The 22500-nt window shown below is 45.2% G+C and overlaps 1 protein-coding gene across 1 annotated transcript in view; it reads right to left on the bottom strand.

Moving 5' to 3' along the window:
- plcb1l (phospholipase C beta 1-like) overlaps positions 1-22500 on the bottom strand; it is a 165937-nt gene that overhangs the window by 19000 nt on the left and 124437 nt on the right. Inside the window, 6 exon segments of the mRNA XM_079583437.1 lie at positions 9865-9922; positions 10326-10415; positions 10604-10680; positions 12928-13084; positions 16949-17144; positions 21875-21928. Of these exon segments, the coding sequence (XP_079439563.1) occupies positions 9865-9922; positions 10326-10415; positions 10604-10680; positions 12928-13084; positions 16949-17144; positions 21875-21928 (632 nt within the window).

The following is a 22500-nucleotide window of genomic DNA, read 5'->3' as shown; positions in this document are numbered from 1 at the left end:
TTTCAAGCAGATAAATAATCTGGAATTAATTGAGAACTGTGACAGACCAAGACATTTCATACAGATAGGTACCTGGAAATTAATTGTTCCACCACGGAGCAAAGTATTTTTGGGTGCTGAGGCTAATTAGGGGGAGCCAAGAAAGTCGTAACAGATTTTTTGGTAAACCGTAATTAGGAGGACACTAATAGTGTAACCCGTCCGACTGGGTTAAAAGAAAGGTCGGGTTTGTCGGGGACGCTTGACAAATAAAGAGAACGCGCGTAAAAGAGAAATCCACAGAAAGCAGATAAGCGGTCAATATGGCGAAGTCTCAAAAGCAAGCTTGCGAAATTTGGTACACCGGTGTTTTGTCAAATGAGATAGAAATTAAGGGCAGAAATGTATGATATTGAGAAACAAGATTAAAGACGGTGCGGGAATCAGTTGAACAGGGCAGAGAGAAACAAAGGTTGTTGTGTCTGCGTTCAACGTGTGTAAAAGTGTGAAAAGACAATGAGTTGTTGGCTTGAAGAAGAAAAAAGATAAAAGAGTCGATGTAGAATGTATTTCCATATAGTAAGATTGAATATAACTGATAAAAGGGTTTTTATTTTTCACCCATTAGATGGATGCATGACATTAGATGTCAGAAGATTATTTTTTTGTAACAAAAGTTGATCCTCTTTGTGAAGGATTGAGATTTGAGTAATATGATATTTTGGTTTCTGTAAAAACAGTAAGTAGGATAAGTGGGACAGAGACAGTAATGATAATACTTGTTGAATCTGCAGACTAACCATTTTGAGAAGAAAACAACTGTAGAAAATGTATGTTATGAAAATAACATTTCTGATAAAATTTATGGAACTATTTATGAACGCCTGTTAAGTCAGATTAAGAAATGGTATGAAAAGTGAGGTTCAGATTAAAAATAATAATGATAAGGTATTGAGTATGATTAACAGGGATTGAAAAGATTTAAGATAATGAATGTTTCATTAAGCAAAATGGGGAACAATTCTATATTTTAGTTGTAAAATAAAGAGTGAAATTATGTTTATTTTTGGTTTGACCATTATCTTTTGAACCTAAAGACTCCAGCTATGCTGGGAGTACAGCAACAGCGCGTGCTTATTCAGCCCGGCTTCCGGATGTTAAATGTGTACTTGCTATTGTAATCAGTGTTGGTGATAATAATACCGAATTAGAGAGATGTAAAGACATATTTTGGAATTCAATAATGTAAAATGTCGGATATTTTGTTGATATTAAGTCATTGAGGGAAAAAAAGACATAGTCTGTTTTATAAAGGACATTATGGGTCGGGGATAATTTCCCTGGACAAGTGTTAAAGTTAAACAGAAACTTTGTGAAGCCGCTTAGAAACAATTTATACATTTGTGCAGTTTATGGAAATGAATGTTCTGCCAATAATGATGAAGATTATGATTTGGCTAGTGTGATAGAATCCGCCACTGGTGGACTGTCAAAGAATAGAGAGAACTGCTTATCAGCTCTGTTTACATTCTGATTGGGACACACTGCTTCAAGGGTGTCAGTAAGCTGGAGCTGCTAGAAAGCTCAAGGTAATCGAACTATAGGCAAGGGGACAGAGAATGTTTTAATTGTGGTCAGCTGCGTTTAGCAGTAACTGTAAATGACCACTCAGAAAGGTAGAAAAGAAAGTTGATGGAATGTGAAAGTGACGTATTAATGTGGGTTTGAAAGTAGAACAGGATTTGAAGACGATATTAAAGTTTTCGTCTGAGAAAGAACTAAGAATGTGAATGCAGTGCTAAGGAAAGTGAAAAGTGCAAGTAAATGAAGAGAAAGGAAAGTTGATAGATGGAAGTCGTAAGTAGATTGAAAGAGAAATTAAAGTTGATAGATGGAAGTCGTAAGTAGATTGAAAGAGAAATGAAAGTTGATAGATGGAAGTCGTAAGTAGATTGAAAGAGAAAAGAAAGTTGATAGATGGAAGTCGTAAGTAGATTGAAAGAGAAAAGAAAGTTGAAAGATTTAAGTCGTAAGGAAATCCTTTTAAAAGGAAAGAACTAAAGTACCAGTAGATGTAAATTGCAGATAAGCAAAATATTTGTAAAAGTAAAGGTAACTAAAAATATGATTGTCTTATAATGAAACGCTTAAAAAAAAAAAGGTTTTGGAAGATCCTAATTGTAGATTGGTAAACCCCTAGAAGAGAAAATATGGAAAATATTGTCAGATAAAGTTGTAATTGAAAACCTGACAACTAAAATGTAGATGTTTTAATGAAACGTTATTGAGAAATAGAATAACTATTTGTTGCTAAATGTAAAAAATGTAGAAAGGGATCTGATTAAACAAACAGCTTGGTAGTGTTGACCATGAAGCAGCTAGAAGATGTTTTGGTTTCAAAAGATAAGATTGGGACTTGGCTGAAACTGACTCAATATGAGTGGAAATTTGTAATGTTTAAATTCCCTGATGTATGGGCAAAAGACAACTATAAAATTATTTTAATATTGAAAACGTATGTAATTTCTGGCAAAGATGCCTTAAGCTGCCAGAATTAAAAGATAAAGTAGAGAATGTTTAGTATGACAAAAAAGTGTACCAAGTCCTGAAGGCCTCAGAGTCTCTGTCTCATTCAATGTCAGAAGGCTGTTATCTAGCCTGTCATGACAATAAGCTATTTAGTAAAGCACAGTGTTTCAGTTGAAAATTATAGACACAGATGTTAAAAGAAATCATGTTAAAGGAAATCATTGCCATTCAGAGGGCAATTTGTACTTAAATATTTTAGATTTGTAAAACTGAATGACTTTAAAGAAGTCTTTAAAATAATAATGTAGACCTGAATGACAGAAGTGACATTTTTGTACTTTGTTATTTTAGGACCAGTAACGTATTTGTCTGATCTTAGCCTTCACCATGACACAGGACCTATGACCATGCTATAGATGTACACTGAATAGATGGATGTGAATAAAGTTCACTGTTGATTCAGACAGGATTAAATACTGTTGTTATTGACCTGTCTCCCTTAACATTTATTAGGCATGCAGTCCAGATAGAGGTGACTCCTGAATGTGTCTTTCCTAAGCTCCAGAAAAACAGCTGAGTTCTGTTGAAGAAACTGATTGTGTGATGCGAGCGGGTCACCAGTGGGTACGTGGCTACTCAAAGACGGGATGATTTTCCTGGCCAGGAGACATTCTAACGCAGGGGGTCCCGGACACTGCATCTCCGGATGGAGGTGTTATATGTGAGAAGGTATGAGAGTTGAGCGCTGACTACTAGAGGCCAACTGGGGTCAGCAGAGCATTGTGGGGTCAGCAGAGCATTGTTTGACCGAGATAATGTAAGTTCCTCTATACCACTCACCAGAGAAAACCCCGCAATTCACTGTATGGCTTGTTTTCAATTGTGACAAGTCTGATGGAAATTATAGATAAAGAGCTAATGTGAAATGTGCTTTCAAGAGCCAGCTGAGACCATGAGTTGATTGTCTTTATTTGTTGGGGAGACATTAATATTAATATTAATATTAATTTATATCAGGAACATGATGTTGTTGCCTTATGGGCAAGGAAAATTATAGAAGTGTTGATTTTGAACTAATATGTCTATAAGATGGTTTTAACTCCTGAAAATCATGAGACATGGTGGGTGGCTAAAGATTAAGACAGTTTTTAGTAGAGTTTGGATAACAAAGGTTAGGAATTGAGAATTTATACAAGTATTCAAATTAAAGACAATCTTAGGAATGCTCATAGCATAATGTATTTTAGATTATTGTAATGGTTCTAATTTGAGTTAAACATTTGTATATTAACATTTGTGAACTATTAAGGGTTCTAGACTATGATTAATTAAGTTTCAGTCTTAGGAGGCTGTTTGAAAAGATTATTTGTGTAAGAGAGACTGCTGAGTGGAGGAAGGGATTTGGTACTCTGTTTGTCTTTCTGTTATCAGGCCTGGTAAGGCAAGTTTAAACAAAATAATGATAATGAACCAAAACAACCCAGCGGATTTTTCTAAAGAAAAATGAATAATGAACAGATAGAACATTTGAAACGGTTTGAAAGGCCATGTAAAATTATATAAAAGCTACAGAAAGATGTGAAGGTTAAATCTTATTTAAACCTTAAATATTATACTTTTAGAGTTAATATAAAAAAAAAGCGAACATTGTAAATGAGCAGTTAACATGCTGTATGTGTGTCTAGCATAAGTGTGTGTGATGGGGACAGCACTTTATGTCTTGTGTTAGTTTAGGGCAGCTATTCCGCCTGAATAGTGAGTATATTGTGTCTTTAACCTCTGGAGAGTGTTTTTTCATTACAGATGTGTTAAGGCAAGTGACAAATTGTAAAGAAGGCAAATGCTGAGTGAATCTGATGAGAAGATGATAGAGAACATGGGACGAGCTTTAAGATCACGCTCCGTCTGATAGTAATTACTTTTGTCATTTATGATGTGGATTTGAATTACTTTTGGATAAGTTTAGGTATTTATATAAATTGGAATTGTGGAGTTGTAGATCCTGGGTTGAAATAAAAGAAGATGTTATAGATTTGACAGCAACAACAAAGATGTGACACATTGGCTAAGTCAATATCAAATTATGCAGAGAGCCATATATGATTATCGTAAACAAGAGGAGAATGTTTTTGTTTTGTTTTTTTGACTGACATTGACCAAGTCTGTACAGCACGACCTGACTTTTAAAAATGGTTGCAAGACCAAACAACAGACCTGAAAAAGCAGGATACGTGGCGAGACTGAGGGCCGTTGCCCTTCGATAAGAAAATGAAATTGTGGCTTTAAGTGAAGAATGTAATATTTTTGTTTCAGAGGCAGAGAAAGATGTCTGGAGAAAATTTGTCTGAAGGACAATGGTTGGGTTAGTGTTGAGGGTAAACTTTATCGAAAACACTATGTTAAATGTTATGTTAAATTGATGATCGAGTTGTGTCGACCATCAAAAGGGGGATGCTTTATGTTTTATTAGGAATAAATGTTGGGAAGAACACTAGGGGTAATTGGGTAAAGCCCTGAAAGAAGCCATTCTTCTGCCTAACAAAATTGCTGTCTGGATTGTTTCAACAGGAAACGCCAGGACATCGAAGGCCGTGGAAACTACGTACTTTACTATCTAACGATAACCTCGAAATTTGTTTTGCTTTACAGAGAGCATGGAGGATTGGGAGACAGGGCAAAATGTGTTGAATAATGGCTATGGATGAATTTTGGTAACGGTCCTGGCCTGATTGTTATTATTGTGGAAAGGTGTACAGAGCATAACTTTAAAATTTTCCTTTTTCAGAATGTCAGGATGGATTGCATCAAGCTGAACTGATTCTGTTTTCCAAATGTATGAATATTGACTTGTTAACGTGGATATGTTTTTCAGGGGAAAAGGACTCTGACTTTATTAAGCAAGAAATGTCTAATGATAATATGTTTCAGTTTGTAAACAGATGGTAAAAAAATTCCACAGGTCACACCAAAAGGGATGAGGGAAAGACAAATCACTAACAAAATACTTAAAGTCTCCATTCACAGGTGACACCTGGGTCCAAGCCGCTCACCTACACCAACAGGCCGCAACCATCCCATTAGTCCATGGGGCGAACGAGAGGATGTTGGCCAACTAACGAATTAAGAATGTGGTTTTGTGATGATTTTGAGGATTTTATTTGATTATATCGAAATAGGGCTTAGTATTGATATTGGTATATGACAAATGATTTGATTGGTTACTGATTAATTAGAGAATATTTAAGGCAAATGTTTTCAGGAAGAGAAGATCTATTAATTAATGTAAATTATAGGGATTATTGAAGCTTATCAAGTAGAACCACTGCCTGATTGAATTAAAAGTAAAAGAACAAAATATGGTTAGGGAAATGGATATGGGGAAAATGTTGAATGTGTAGGAGTTATGATTGTATGTGTTATTCTGATAATTTTGTTATTCAGGGGTGAATGTGAGAAAACTGGAATGTCTGTTCAATTGAAAATGACAGTCTATCTGGATGATGATGATGGTGAACAAAATTATGCAGATGATTCAAGTAGAGATTACAGTTAAATGTGTTGATGTTTTCTTTTTCTTTCTGAGAACGATTGATATGTAAAGAGGGTTAAAAGTAGCAGTCATCCGTGTTACGAGATGGCGTACAAGGACAGGGTTTGAAACTGAGGGATTTTTTTTATTTTTTTATTTTTATTTATTTATTTATTTATTATCTGTTTGTTTTCCTACTGTGCTATAATCTTTTTCCTTACTAGTGTGACTGCGGTAGTGAGCCCGGCATTAGTAAATTGTTTACTTGCTTGCTAAATAATTAATGGGGCTTTCCCCCACAAAAAACAGCCTTATGCTTCTTCATTCTAAACTTTTTCTTCACAGGTTCAAGGAGACTGATCTTTTAGGATGGTGATGTAATGACTTGAACTTGCATTTTATTATTATTGTTATTATTATTATTATGTTTGATTAATAATGATAAAAAGTGAGGAGTGTAGTGGCTATTTTATGATATTCACTGATCTTTAGTAAAATATAGATGATTCAAAGAATGTCACATGTGTGACTCTCACTTGTTAGTGTGAGAAGATTCTGTTTATGTACCTGGGAAGGCAGAAGGGAGAGACACTCCAGAGAACAGACGAACGAGGACCTCTGACCTAGATGTCAGAAGGCCATTTGGTGAAGGAGGGCTTAGGAGTTGGCTCTAGTGACGAATCGAAACTAGTGTTATGGCTTCCTTGTCTATGGAAAACCACTGGATGGAAAACTACTGTGGGAGGAGGGCTCTGAAGAAGAAGACCTTGAATCTTAGATAAAAGCTGGTTCAGTCTGTCTGGGGGTGTGTCACTCTTCTGCACAGGGTAACAGCTGTGTATTAGACTGCTCCTTCTTGCAAGAATAAATACTTTTAATTTTATAATTTGACTCTGAGTCTCCCTTACGCAGTGATGTTTGTTTGATGAATTTTTGCCACAACATCATCATGGCTGTGATTGGCCCACAGGTGGTCACATGATGAACAGTGAGATATTGATTAAATACAAAACCTGAATAAACTAGAAACTCACACTGGGTGACTTAAGATGTACACAAAATCTTGCCACTTTGACTACTTTTGCTCTGCACATTAAAATGCTCTTTAAGACACTTGATGTTACTCATTTAATTCCTGAATGCATTTGCATTGACCAGCAGGGGATAACTGGTATTCCTGCATGGACCGAAAAGGGATAACTGGTATTCCTGCATGGACCGAAAGGGGTTAACTGGTATTCCTGCATGGACCGAAAGGGGTTAACTGGTATTCCTGCATGGACCGAAAGGGGATAACTGGTATTCCTGCATGGACCAGCAGGGTTTAACTAGTATTCCTGCATTGACCAGTAAGGGTAAACTAGTATTCCTGCATTGACCAGCAGGGGTTAACTAGTATTCCTGCATTGACCAGCAGGGGTTAACTAGTATTCCTGCATTGACCAGCAGGGGTTAACTAGTATTTCTGCATTGACCAGTAGGGGTAAACTAGTATTTCTGCATTGACCAGCAGGGGTTAACTAGTATTCCTGCATTGACCAGCAGGGGTTAACTAGTATTCCTGCATTGACCAGCAGGGGTTAACTAGTATTTCTGCATTGACCAGTAGGGGTTAACTAGTATTCCTGCATTGACCAGCAGGGGTTAACTAGTATTCCTGCATTGACCAGCAGGGGTTAACTAGTATTCCTGCATTGACCAGCAGGGGTTAACTAGTATTTCTGCATTGACCAGTAGGGGTAAACTAGTATTCCTGCATTGACCAGCAGGGGTTAACTAGTATTCCTGCATTGACCAGCAGGGGTTAACTAGTATTCCTGCATTGACCAGCAGGGGTTAACTAGTATTTCTGCATTGACCAGTAGGGGTAAACTAGTATTCCTGCATTGACGAGCAAGGGTTAATTAGTATTCCTGTACTGACCAGCAGGGGTTAACTAGTATTCCTGCATTGGCCAGGGGGGGGGGGGGGGGTTACCTAGTATTCCTGCATTGACCAGCAGGGTTTAACTATTATTGCAGCATTGACCAGTAGGGCTTAACTAGTATTCCTGCATTGACCAGCAGGGGTTAACTAGTATTCCTGCATTGACCAGCAGGGGTTAACTAGTATTCCTGCATTGACCAGCAGGGGTTAACTAGTATTTCTGCATTGACCAGTAGGGGTAAACTAGTATTCCTGCATTGACGAGCAAGGGTTAATTAGTATTCCTGTACTGACCAGCAGGGGTTAACTAGTATTCCTGCATTAGCCAGGGGGGGGGGGGGGGGTTACCTAGTATTCCTGCATTGACCAGCAGGGTTTAACTATTATTGCAGCATTGACCAGTAGGGCTTAACTAGTATTCCTGTACTGACCAGCAGGGGTTAATTAGTATTCCTGTACTGACCAGCAGGGGTTAACTAGTATTCCTGCATTAGCCAGGGGGGGGGGGGGGGTTACCTAGTATTCCTGCATTGACCAGCAGGGTTTAACTATTATTGCAGCATTGACCAGTAGGGCTTAACTAGTATTCCTGTACTGACCAGCAGGGGTTAATTAGTATTCCTGTACTGACCAGTAAGGGTTAACTAGTATTCCTCCATTGACCAGCAGGGGTTAACTGGTATTCCTGCACTGACCAGCAGGTGTTAACTAGTATTCCTGTACTGACCAGCAGGGGTTAACTGTTTTTCCTGCACTGACCAGCAGGGGTTAAAGGAGTCATAACCTAGTATTACCGTGGATACCCACGCTCTATTATAGTCTTTCAGGCCCTTCTAAAAAAGAAAAGTGGAAAAAAATAAACACAGAGCTCCTCTGACCCTTATTTCTGAAGGCATTATTGTCTCGCGAGATCTGATGCGATATTTTGGCTGTCGTGGACGGTCATTTTAATAATGCAAATGAGGGGCGCGTTGATTGGTGGCAGGAAGGAGGGGGGTTGACACCGCATATCATTCCAAAATGACATCATGGCGCAAGTTGTGAATGAACCCGACCTGGCCGCGAACTACGGGATTCAGCCGTATATGCACGAGCCGGACTCTGAACCTGAGCTGGACAGGGAAGATGTAGAGTCGATGGAAGGACGTCTACATCAAGATGTCTCTGAATGGTAAAGACAATCATTTTGACTGAGACATACATTATACCTTTTATTTACTGTAGATTACATTAACGGAGATGTAGTCTACTTTTTTTATCAGCTTACAGTGGTTATTGAGATCAATGTTTGCTATCATGTGGTGTTTTTGCCTTGTTTCACGTTGTGGTTTTTTAGACATTCAAATTTGTGAACGATTCCGGCGTAAAATGATTAGCACAGACACCTAACGTTAAGCCAGTGGGAAGGGTTGTAGGAACCGCGTCATTAAAAATGAATTTAATCCACTGGTCCCTGACAGCTTGGTCCGTTCTTGGGAGAGAAAACACATTTAAGTTACATGTTGATTCTGGCAGTCAACAACAGAGCAAGTGCACTACGTTTCTGCATCTTTCGCGACTGAATATGAGGGGGAGAGGGTCTGCGGTGTCCATATATGGTGTATCCGGCCCTGTCTTGACGTCAAGACGGGGCAGAAATTAAAATCTCGTGTTTGAGTGCGCGTGCACGTGGGCTGGTTTACGAACCCTGGGGTAAACAAACGCTTCACTTTTAAATATCGGCTTCCCGGCCAGTGTATAATCGTTAGGCAATCATAACATACATTGATTCTCGTGGAAAAGTGAAAATTACAGGTCATGACTCCTTTAACTAGTATTCCTGCTAGTATTCCTGCATTGGCCAGCAGTATTTATCATTATTTTAGCATTAGTATATTAACTAGTCCCCGATAACCACTCACCCGTCTGATGGACTGCACCACCTCATTCACGTGCGATCTGTTCATCTCCATCTTTTTCCTACAGAACAGGATGATTTTACATGTCAGTGTCAAGCAGTGAGTAAAGATGATGGATCAATAACAGGAGAACATTCCTGTTCAACAACCACTAACTCTAGTCATCTGGTAAGAAGATTGATATTGTTGTGTTATTTCGATGATCTGCTTTAAATGTTCTACTGACTATAAGTAACTTTGCAACTACATGTCAACTTATTCTACCAACACCTAACCTCACACTCCACTAATACTCTAATGAGAGTTAGTTGACATATAGTTGCAAAGTTAAGAATAGTTAGTAGAATGTCTAAAAAATCAAAGTGAAGCCGAATGTCGCCGAAGCCAAACTGATGGACGGTAGAGATGTTGATCTGTGAACACGTCTAACATGATCATAAGACTGATGGGTTAAAGTCACTCACTCGTCAGTCAGAGTTTTCTCCAGCGTTCTGGCTTCCTGAAACTTCTCCTGTCGTCTCTTGTCCATCCTTTTCTTCAAGTCTTTGTTTTCTCTGAAGAAAAAGAAATCAGAATCGCTCCAAAGAAGATATTTTGAGGAACGTCTGTGTCCAAACGACATCAGACAAAATGACTGGAGATTTCTCAGAGTATCTTCTTTACTGTTCCACAGAAGAAAGCGAGTCATGCGTGTGTGAGCGTCATGCGGGCGAGTGAAAGATGTGCAGTGATGTTGACTTACTTCTCACACAGATCTTTGAGTTTCTTCAGCTGGTTAGTCTGACACTCCTCCGCCACGGTCACCAGCTTCTCTACCAGCTACAGATGAAGAGAAACACAACGTGTGTGTGAGCCAACACTGTTCACACACTAACCAGCAGCAAACACATCGCTGACTCCTCAAAGTCCCTGCACCATATTTGATCTGTCACTTCATCGGTTTCATGATAGCACTGATACATCTATTAAATAAATACAGAGGATTATACAGTATATCGTCATATCGGCCAGATAAGTATAGTAGACCGTCCACTACAACAAATGACGCTCTTCCTCAGTATTTCAGTCTTTACTTGTTTTCCCTTTGAATTAAGATGATTTTTCTGACTCCATTGGCAGATATTTGTTTTGAGCACAAACTCACATGCATTTTTTATAAAACAAGACTTAAATCTTCAGTCATGTTTCTTCTCCAGTAAATGTCTCTTGATTTAAAAATGTTTAGATATTTGTGCTGGAAAACGAGACAGAAACCTTGAGGAAGAACATCATTTGTTGCAGTTGAGACTGGATGTGTATTGTGAAAGCGTTATAAAAGTACATGACTTGAGTGAGTGAACGTATGACCGTCTGTTCAAACACGCATCATTGAATCACGCTCATTAGAAACATGTCTCTTCGAGATCTTTCTATATATCGGTTTGGTCAGTTTTATTAGATTTTTCTTGTCATATTGTTTATTGATTTTTTTTATGATTGTGGGTGGATCTTGGGCTTTGTTGTTATAGTTATACACTAAATGTTTAATAAATATAAAAATCACACACAAAAAAAGAAACAGGAGTCTGTTACAGTTGCGAAAAGTCAGTTCTACTACAAGATGACAAGAAACCTCGACAAACATCGACTGTGTTCATATATACCAACCCACTCTACCGAGTTAAAGCCCTAACCATGATAATGTGATTAAGGTTAGTTAAAGCTCGTTCACAAAAGATTCACAAATGACAAATTAATAAAATTTCATTTTGTGTTGTGGGTACAAGTGAATCACGGCAAAATGTTGGTAAAATAGCCAAATAATCCAATTAAGTAGTAGTTCACTTTAAAATGAAAATTAGCCCATGATTTACTAACCCTCCAGCCATCCTAGGTGTATATGACATTCTTCTCTCAGACGAATACAATCGGAGTTATATTAAAACATGTCCTGGCTTGGCTAACCCAAGCTTTATAATGGCAGTGGATTGCAACCAACAGTTTGTCTATCCATCATAAACAAACTCCTCTAATAAAGGCCTTCTGAAGCAAAGCGACGAGTCTGTGTAATAAAAATATCCATGTTTAAAACTTTATAAAGTAAAATAACTAGTTACTAGCCAAACGAACATACGGATTTGACTTAAGTCTAAGCACAACTTATGTGAGTAATGCGACGTACTGATGATATTTACTGATATTTATGCTACGCCATGACGCACTACACTACTTCTGACATCATGAGTTGCGTAAGTTGCAATGTAGGCGTCAGTAGACTGAGTGTGTTTGTTTGGCCGGAAGCTAGAATTTGACTTTGTAACGCTTTCAATATGAATTTTTTTTTTTCTTACACGAACGCATCGCTTCGCTTCAGAAGGCCTTTATCAACCCAGAGGAGCCGTTTGGAGCACTTTTATGATGGACAGATGCACTTTTATGATGGACAGATGCACTTTTATGATGGACAGATGCACTTTTATGATGGACAGATGCACTTTTATGATGGATAGATGCACTTTTATGATGGACAGATGCACTTTTATGATGGACAGATGCACTTTTATGATGGACAGATGCACTTTTATGATGGACAGATGCACTTTTATGATGGACAGATGCACTTTTATGATGGATAGATGCACTTTTATGATGGACAGATGCACTTTTATGATGGACAGATGCACTTTTATGATGGACAGATGCACTTTTATGATGGATAGATGCACTTTTATGATGGACAGATGCACTTTTATGATGGACAGATGCACTTTTATGATGGACAGATGCACTTTTATGGAATTCGAAACAGAAACAGAAATGGCCATTCACTTCCATTATAAAGCTTGGAAGAGCCAGGATATTTTTTAATATAACTTTTTAATAATAGATTGTATTCATCTGAAAGAAGAATGTCATATACACCTAGGATGACTGAGGGTGAGTTTCATATTAACTAATTATGGGCTAATTTTTTATTTTAAAGTGAACTACTCCTTTAATGTCTGGACGCATGTGTACAGAGTTGTGTGCACATCTCAGTCCCTGTATTCCCCACGGAGTCTCCTATAATGATCAGACAGTATTCACCAGTCTGACGTGCTCTCGCTTGAGGTACTTCTCGCTGTAGAACTGCTCCTGTCTCAGCGTGAGGAGCTGCTGCTGCTGCTGATTCTTCAGTTCACTGAGTTTCTGACATCTCTCTTGCTCCAGGCCCATCAGATCCGGATCCTGATGGGAGACGCTCCTGCAGGGACACGAGCGTTCAGACCCAGCACAAACACAGGCCCACCTCTCCGAACTCACGAACTCCCTGAACTCACCCTGCTCACCCAACCCACCCAGCTTACCCAACTAACCCAGCTCACCCAGCTCACCCAGCTCACCCAACTAACCCAGCTCACCCAGCTCACCCAACCCACCCAGCTCACCCACCTCACCCACCTCACCCAACTAACCCACCTCACCCAGCTCACCCAGCTCACCCAGCTCACCCAGCTCACCCAACCCACCCAGCTCACCCAACCCACCCAGCTCACCCACCTCACCCACCTCACCCAGCTCACCCACCTCACCCACCTCACCCACCTCACCCAGCTTACCCAACTAACCCAGCTCACCCAGCTCACCCAGCTCACCCAACTAACCCAGCTCACCCAGCTCACCCAACCCACCCAGCTCACCCACCTCACCCACCTCACCCAGCTCACCCACCTCACCCACCTCACCCAACTAACCCACCTCACCCAGCTCACCCAGCTCACCCAGCTCACCCACCTCACCCACCTCACCCAGCTCACCCAGCTCACCCAACCCACCCAACCCACCCAGCTCACCCACCTCACCCACCTCACCCAGCTCACCCACCTCACCCAGCTCACCCAGCTCACCCACCTCACCCACCTCACCCAGCTCACCCACCTCACCCAGCTCACCCAACCCACCCAGCTCACCCACCTCACCCAGCTCACCCAACTAACCCACCTCACCCACTTCACCCAGCTCACCCAGCTCACCCAGCTCACCCACCTCACCCAGCTCACCCAGCTCACCCAACCCACCCAGCTCACCCAACCCACCCAGCTCACCCACCTCACCCAGCTCACCCAGCTCACCCACCTCACCCACCTCACCCAACTAACCCACCTCACCCAGCTCACCCAGCTCACCCAGCTCACCCACCTCACCCAGCTCACCCAGCTCACCCAACCCACCCAGCTCACCCAACCCACCCAGCTCACCCACCTCACCCACCTCACCCAGCTCACCCAGCTCACCCACCTCACCCAGCTCACCCAGCTCACCCACCTCACCCACCTCACCCACCTCACCCAGCTCACCCACCTCACCCAGCTCACCCAGCTCACCCAGCTCACCCAACCCACCCAGCTCACCCAGCTCACCCAGCTCACCCACCTCACCCACCTCACCCACCTCACCCACCTCACCCAGCTCACCCACCTCACCCACCTCACCCACCTCACCCAGCTCACCCACCTCACCCCACCCACCCAGCTCACCCAACTAACCCACCTCACCCACCTCACCCAACTAACCCACCTCACCCACCTCACCCAGCTCACCCACCTCACCCCACCCACCCAGCTCACCCAACTAACCCACCTCACCCAGCTCACCCACCTCACCCAGCTCACCCACCTCACCCACCTCACCCACCTCACCCAGCTCACCCACCTCACCCCACCCACCCAGCTCACCCAACTAACCCAGCTCACCCACCTCACCCACCTCACCCAGCTCACCCCACCCAGCTCACCCGACCCAGCCAACCCACCCAGCTCACCCAACTAACCCAGCTCACCCACCTCACCCAGCTCACCCACCTCACCCAGCTCACCCACCTCACCCAGCTCACCCAGCTCACCCACCTCACCCAGCTCACCCAGCTCACCCACCTCACCCACCTCACCCCACCCAGCTCACCCAACTAACCCAACTAACCCAGCTCACCCACCTAACCCAGCTCACCCAACTAACCCAGCTCACCCACCTCACCCAGCTCACCCCACCCACCCAGCTCACCCAACTAACCCAGCTCACCCACCTCACCCAGCTCACCCCACCCACCCAGCTCACCCAACTAACCCAGCTCACCCACCTCACCCTGCTCACCCAACCCACCCAACTCACCCAGCTCACCCCACCCACCTAGCTCACCCAACCCACCCAGCTCACCCATATCACTCACAAACCTCATCCAACCAACCCAGCTCACCCAGCTCTCCCAACTTACCCAACTCACCCAGCTCACCCAACTAACCCAGCTCACCCAACCAACCCAGCTCACCCAACTCACCCAACCCACCCAGCTCACCCAACTCACTCACAAACCTCACCCAACCAACCCAGCTCACCCAGCTCTTCCAACTTACCCAACTCACCCAACTCACTCAACTCACCCAGCTCACCCAACCAACCCAGCTCACCCAACTCACCCAACCCACCCAGCTCACCCAACTCACTCACAAACCTCACCCAACCAACCCAGCTCACCCAGCTCACTCAACTCACCCAACCCACCCAGCTCACCCACCTCACCTAGCTCACCCAGCTCACCCACCTCACCTAGCTCACCCAGCTCACCCAACCCACCCAACCCACCCAGCTCACCCAACTCACTCAGCTCACCCAACTCACCCAACCAACCCAGCTCACCCAACTTACCCAACTCACTCAACTCACCCAACCAACCCAGCTCACCCAGCTCACTCAACTCACCCAACCCACCCAGCTCACCCACCTCACCTAGCTCACCCAGCTCACCCACCTCACCTAGCTCACCCAGCTCACCCAACCCACCCAACCCACCCAGCTCACCCAACTCACTCAGCTCACCCAACTCACCCAACCAACCCAGCTCACCCAACTTACCCAACTCACTCAACTCACCCAACCAACCCAGCTCACCCAACTTACCCAACTCACCCAGCTCACTCAACTCACCCAACTCACACAGCTCACCCAGCTCACCCACCTCACCCACCTCACCCACCTCACCCAGCTCACCCACCTCACCCCACCCACCCAGCTCACCCAACTAACCCAGCTCACCCACCTCACCCACCTCACCCAGCTCACCCCACCCAGCTCACCCGACCCAGCCAACCCACCCAGCTCACCCAACTAACCCAGCTCACCCACCTCACCCAGCTCACCCACCTCACCCAGCTCACCCACCTCACCCAGCTCACCCAGCTCACCCACCTCACCCAGCTCACCCAGCTCACCCACCTCACCCCACCCAGCTCACCCAACTAACCCAACTAACCCAGCTCACCCACCTAACCCAGCTCACCCAACTAACCCAGCTCACCCACCTCACCCAGCTCACCCCACCCACCCAGCTCACCCAACTAACCCAGCTCACCCACCTCACCCAGCTCACCCCACCCACCCAGCTCACCCAACTAACCCAGCTCACCCACCTCACCCTGCTCACCCAACCCACCCAACTCACCCAGCTCACCCCACCCACCTAGCTCACCCAACCCACCCAGCTCACCCATATCACTCACAAACCTCATCCAACCAACCCAGCTCACCCAGCTCTCCCAACTTACCCAACTCACCCAGCTCACCCAACTAACCCAGCTCACCCAACCAACCCAGCTCACCCAACTCACCCAACCCACCCAGCTCACCCAACTCACTCACAAACCTCACCCAACCAACCCAGCTCACCCAGCTCTTCCAACTTACCCAACTCACCCAACTCACTCAACTCACCCAGCTCACCCAACCCACCCAGCTCACCCAACTCACTCACAAACCTCACCCAACCAACCCAGCTCACCCAGCTCACTCAACTCACCCAACCCACCCAGCTCACCCACCTCACCTAGCTCACCCAGCTCACCCACCTCACCTAGCTCACCCACCTCACCCAACCCACCCAACCCACCCAGCTCACCCAACTCACTCAGCTCACCCAACTCACCCAACCAACCCAGCTCACCCAACTTACCCAACTCACTCAACTCACCCAACCAACCCAGCTCACCCAACTTACCCAACTCACCCAGCTCACTCAACTCACCCAACTCACACAGCTCACCCAGCTCACCCAGCTCACCCAACTCACCCAACTCACCTCTTCTGCAGGGCCGACCTGCGCCGCAGGAACTCGCTCAGCAGATGCTTCTGTTTCAACGCGTGTTCATTGATCAAGTCATTGGTTTTCTTGTTGTGTTTCTTCATGAGCTCCTTTAATTCCTTGTACTGCCTCTTCTGTTCCCTTGAATAACCCTTCAGCTGTTTCAGTTCATCTACAGTCTGAGCGTCCACCTCTGTCAAGCAAACACACACACACACACACACACACACACACACACACACACACACACACACACACACACACACACACACACACACACACACACACACACACACACACACACACACACACACACACACACACACACACACGATCGTGTAGTGATTATTGTCACCAACAGATGGCGCTGCAAGCTACACTGACTCTACTTGGTCACGCACACATCTCTACTTCATGAAGAACGTAACCTGGACGAGACGAGAGCAGAGCGCCATTATCGTCAAATATCAAAAGAAACATCGCATACTAGCTATTCATGTTCAATTAAAGTAATATTGTTTGTATGTGCTTTACAACAGGGTGCGGGATTGTTTTGCACAAGTTTAAATGTCCCCAAAAGTTCCGCAGTCACAACACAGTAATTTACACTCATCTTATATATATATATATATATATATATATATATATATATATATATACATATACACACACTATATTTCCAAAAGTATTGGGACAACCCTCCAAATCATTGAATTTGGGTATTCCAATCACTTCCATGGACACAGTTGTATATATAGATGCACAGTTGCCACCTATCCATTCGTGAAATTTCATCACTATTAAATATTCCACGGTCAACTGTTAGTGGTATTATAACAAAGTGGAAGCAATTGGGAACAACAGCAACTCCTATGAAGTGTTTGGCCACGTAAAATCCCAGAGCAGGGTCAGAGCATGCTGAGACTCACAGTGCGCAGAAGTCTCCAACTTTCTGCAGAGTCAACAGCTACAGACCTCCAAACTCCTGGCCTTCAGATTAGCTCAAGAACAGTGTGTAGAGCTTCATGGAATGGGTTTCCATGGCCGAGCAGCTCCATCCAAGCCTCACATCACCAAGAGCAATGCATAGTTTGGGATGCAGTGGTGTAAAGCGTGGGATGCAGTGGTGTAAAGAGTGGAATGCTGTGGTATAAATCGTGGGATGCAGTGGTATAAAGAGTGGGATGCAGTGGTGTAAAGCGTGGGATGCAGTGGTGTAAAGCGTGGGGTGCAGTGATGTAAAGCGTGGGGTGCAGTGGGGTAAAGCGTGGGGTGCAGTGGTGTAAAGTGTGGGATGCAGTGGTGTAAAGCGTGGGATGCAGTGGTGTAAAGCGTGGGATGCAGTGGTGTAAAGTGTGGGATGCAGTGGTGTATAGAGTGGGATACAGTGGTGTAAAGCGTGGGGTACAGTGGTGTAAAGCGTGGGATACAGTGGTGTAAAGAGTGGGATGCAGTGGTGTAAAGCGTGGGATGCAGTGGTGTAAAGAGTGGGATGCAGTGGTGTAAAGTGTGGCATGCAGTGGTGTAAAGAGTGGGATGCAGTGGAGAAAAAGCGTGGGATGCAGTGGAGTAAAGCGTGGCATGCAGTGGTGTAAAGAGTGGGATGCAGTGGAGTAAAGCGTGGGATGCAGTGGTGTAAAGTGTGGGATGCAGTGGTGTAAAGAGTGGGATGCAGTGGTGTAAAGTGTGGGATGCAGTGGTGTAAAGTGTGGCATGCAGTGGGGTAAAGAGTGGGATGCAGTGGTGTAAAGTGTGGGATGCAGTGGAGTAAAGCGTGGGATGCAGTGGTGTAAAGTGTGGGATGCAGTGGTGTAAAGAGTGGGATGCAGTGGTGTAAAGTGTGGCATGCAGTGGGGTAAAGAGTGGGATGCAGTGGTGTAAAGTGTGGCATGCAGTGGTGTAAAGAATGGGATGCAGTGGTGTAAAGTGTGGCATGCAGTGGGGTAAAGCGTGGCATGCAGTGGGGTAAAGCGTGGGGTGCAGTGGTGTAAAGCGTGGGGTGCAGTGGAGTAAAGCGTGGGGTGCAGTGGTGTAAAGCGTGGGGTGCAGTGGAGTAAAGCGTGGGGTGCAGTGGTGTAAAGCGTGGGGTGCAGTGGAGTAAAGCGTGGGGTGCAGTGGGGTAAAGCGTGGGGTGCAGTGGAGTAAAGCGTGGGGTGCAGTGGTGTAAAGCGTGGGGTGCAGTGGAGTAAAGCGTGGGGTGCAGTGGAGTAAAGCGTCGGGTGCAGTGGTGTAAAGCGTGGGCTGCAGTGGAGTAAAGCGTGGGATGCAGTGAAGTAAAGCGTGGGATGCAGTGGAGTAAAGCGTGGGGTGCAGTGGAGTAAAGCGTGGGGTGCAGTGGAGTAAAGCGTGGGATGCAGTGGAGTAAAGCGTGGGGTGCAGTGGTGTAAAGCGTGGGCTGCAGTGGAGTAAAGCGTGGGGTGCAGTGGAGTAAAGCGTGGGATGCAGTGGAGTAAAGCGTGGGGTGCAGTGGAGTAAAGCGTGGGGTGCAGTGGAGTAAAGAGTGGGGTGCAGTGGAGTAAAGCGTGGGGTGCAGTGGAGTAAAGCGTGGGGTGCAGTGGAGTAAAGCGTGGGATGCAGTGGAGTAAAGCGTGGGGTGCAGTGGGTTAAAGAGTGGGGTGCAGTGGTGTAAAGTGTGGGGTGCAGTGGGTTAAAGAGTGGGCTACAGTGGAGTAAAGCGTGGGGTGCAGTGGAGTAAAGCGTGGGATGCAGTGGTGTAAAGCGTGGGGTGCAGTGGAGTAAAGCGCGGGGTGCAGTGGAGTAAAGCGTGGGATGCAGTGGAGTAAAGCGTGGGGTGCAGTGGAGTAAAGAGTGGGGTGCAGTGGAGTAAAGCGTGGGGTGCAGTGGAGTAAAGCGTGGGATGCAGTGGAGTAAAGCGTGGGATGCAGTGGAGTAAAGCGTGGGATGCAGTGGAGTAAAGAGTGGGGTGCAGTGGAGTAAAGCGTGGGGTGCAGTGGAGTAAAGCGTGGGGTGCAGTGGAGTAAAGCGTGGGGTGCAGTGGAGTAAAGCGTGGGGTGCAGTGGAGTAAAGCGTGGGGTGCAGTGGGGTAAAGCGTGGGGTGCAGTGGAGTAAAGCGTGGGGTGCAGTGGAGTAAAGCGTGGGGTGCAGTGGAGTAAAGCGTGGGGTGCAGTGGAGTAAAGCGTGGGGTGCAGTGGTGTAAAGCGTGGGATGCAGTGGTGTAAAGCGTGGGATGCAGTGGTGTAAAGCGTGGGGTGCAGTGGGTTAAAGAGTGGGGTGCAGTGGTGTAAAGCGTGGGGTGCAGTGGTGTAAAGTGTGGGATGCAGTGGTGTAAAGCGTGGGGTGCAGTGGTGTAAAGCGTGGGGTGCAGTGGAGTAAAGTGTGGGGTGCAGTGGTGTAAAGCGTGGGGTGCAGTGGTGTAAAGCGTGGGGTGCAGTGGTGTAAAGCGTGGGATGCAGTGGTGTAAAGCGTGGGATGCAGTGGTGTAAAGCGTGGGGTGCAGTGGTGTAAAGCGTGGGATGCAGTGGTGTAAAGCGTGGGGTGCAGTGGTGTAAAGCGTGGGGTGCAGTGGTGTAAAGCGTGGGGTGCAGTGGTGTAAAGCGTGGGGTGCAGTGGTGTAAAGCGTGGGGTGCAGTGGTGTAATGCGTGGGGTGCAGTGGTGTAAAGCGTGGGGTGCAGTGGTGTAAAGCGTGGGGTGCAGTGGTGTAAAGCGTGGGGTGCAGTGGTGTAAAGCGTGGGGTGCAGTGGTGTAAAGCGTGGGGTGCAGTGGTGTAAAGCGTGGGGTGCAGTGGTGTAAAGCGTGGCATGCAGTGGGGTAAAGAGTGGGATGCAGTGGTGTAAAGTGTGGGATGCAGTGGGGTAAAGAGTGGGATGCAGTGGTGTAAAGTGTGGCATGCAGTGGTGTAAAGAATGGGATGCAGTGGTGTAAAGTGTGGCATGCAGTGGTGTAAAGAATGGGATGCAGTGGTGTAAAGTGTGGCATGCAGCGTGACTGCGCTCCAGTGCACAGAGCAGGACCATAAAAACATGGATGAGGAGTGTGGTGTGGAGGAACTGGACCGGCCGGCACAGAGTCCTGACCTCAACCCGATAGAACAGCTTTAGGATGAATTACAGCGGAGACTGAGAGATCCTCGTCCAACATCAGTACCTGACCTCACAAATGCACTTCTAGAAGAATGTTCAAAAAACACAATCCTAAACCTTGTGGAAAGCCTTCCCAGAAGAGTAACAGCAACTCCATATTAAACCCTACGGATTAAGAATGGGATGTCAATAAATTAGCATGTGTATGTAAAGGCAGACGTCCCAAAACTTCTGCCAATATAGTGTGTGTGTATATACAGTATATATATATATCTCATTAAAGAATTACACTTGTAACAAATACATTTGCAGAATACACATAAGCCCAAAATGTAAAACAACAAGCCCAATCAAGAATCGTATTGTCATTTTCAAGCACAAATGTAACAAATCATTTGAAGTAAAAAAAGTTGTCATTTCTGTATACAGTATAAACAATTTGTGAAAATGAAACAGCTCTACAGTCATTATTCAGTTCAGTTCTAGTTCTGTTCTCATCTGATAGTATCAGTGCAGTCAGATCAATAATATTGCTGGATATTAAGCCTCTTTTAATGTCCTTAAGAATGTGTATGATCATGAGATCAAATTAATTAAATCACTGATGAACTTTACAACTGTACTTAACTGATCTGAATAATGACTCTATTGTCTTCTGTAGAGCTGAATCTGAATGTCTGATCTCTGATGACGTTATTTTCCTGTTTATTACTGTGAAGCTGCTTTGAAACGATCTGTACGGTATAAAACGCTGTGGAAATAAAGCTTAAATCAGCGTAAGGAAGTGTTTGAGGATCAACAGGTCAACAGGTGTAGATCTGATCATCTGAACCACTGAACATCTGAGATCAGATCAAACCATTACACACTGCAGAGCCGTACCTGTTAAAACACTCTGAACGACGTCCTCAGGCCTCACAGCGGGTTTGAGCGACCCTGAAACACACAGAGAGACAATGAGCTCACACACACACACACACACACATACATACACACACACACACACACACACACACACCTGAGGACGGAGTCTGCTGACGGACACACACACACACACACACCTGAGGACGGAGTCTGCTGACGGACACACACACACACACACACCTGAGGACGGAGTCTGCTGACGGACACACACACACACACACACCTGAAGACGGAGTCTGCTGACACACACACACACCTGAGGACGGAGTCTGCTGACGGACACACACACACACACACACACCTGAGGACGGAGTCTGCTGACGGACACACACACACACACACACCTGAGGACGGAGTCTGCTGACGGACACACACACACACACACACACCTGAAGACGGAGTCTGCTGACACACACACACACCTGAGGACGGAGTCTGCTGACACACACACACACACACACACACACCTGAGGGCGGAGTCTGCTGACACACACACACACCTGAGGACGGAGTCTGCTGACACACACACACACCTGAGGACGGAGTCTGCTGACACACACACACACACACACACACACACCTGA

This window comes from Phoxinus phoxinus, assembly GCF_949152265.1.
Source record: "Phoxinus phoxinus genome assembly, chromosome: 16".
In the NCBI taxonomy this organism is placed as follows: Eukaryota; Metazoa; Chordata; class Actinopteri; order Cypriniformes; family Leuciscidae; genus Phoxinus; species Phoxinus phoxinus.
Note: the sequence above shows the minus strand (reverse complement) of the source record. Positions and strands in the feature narration are given on the sequence as shown.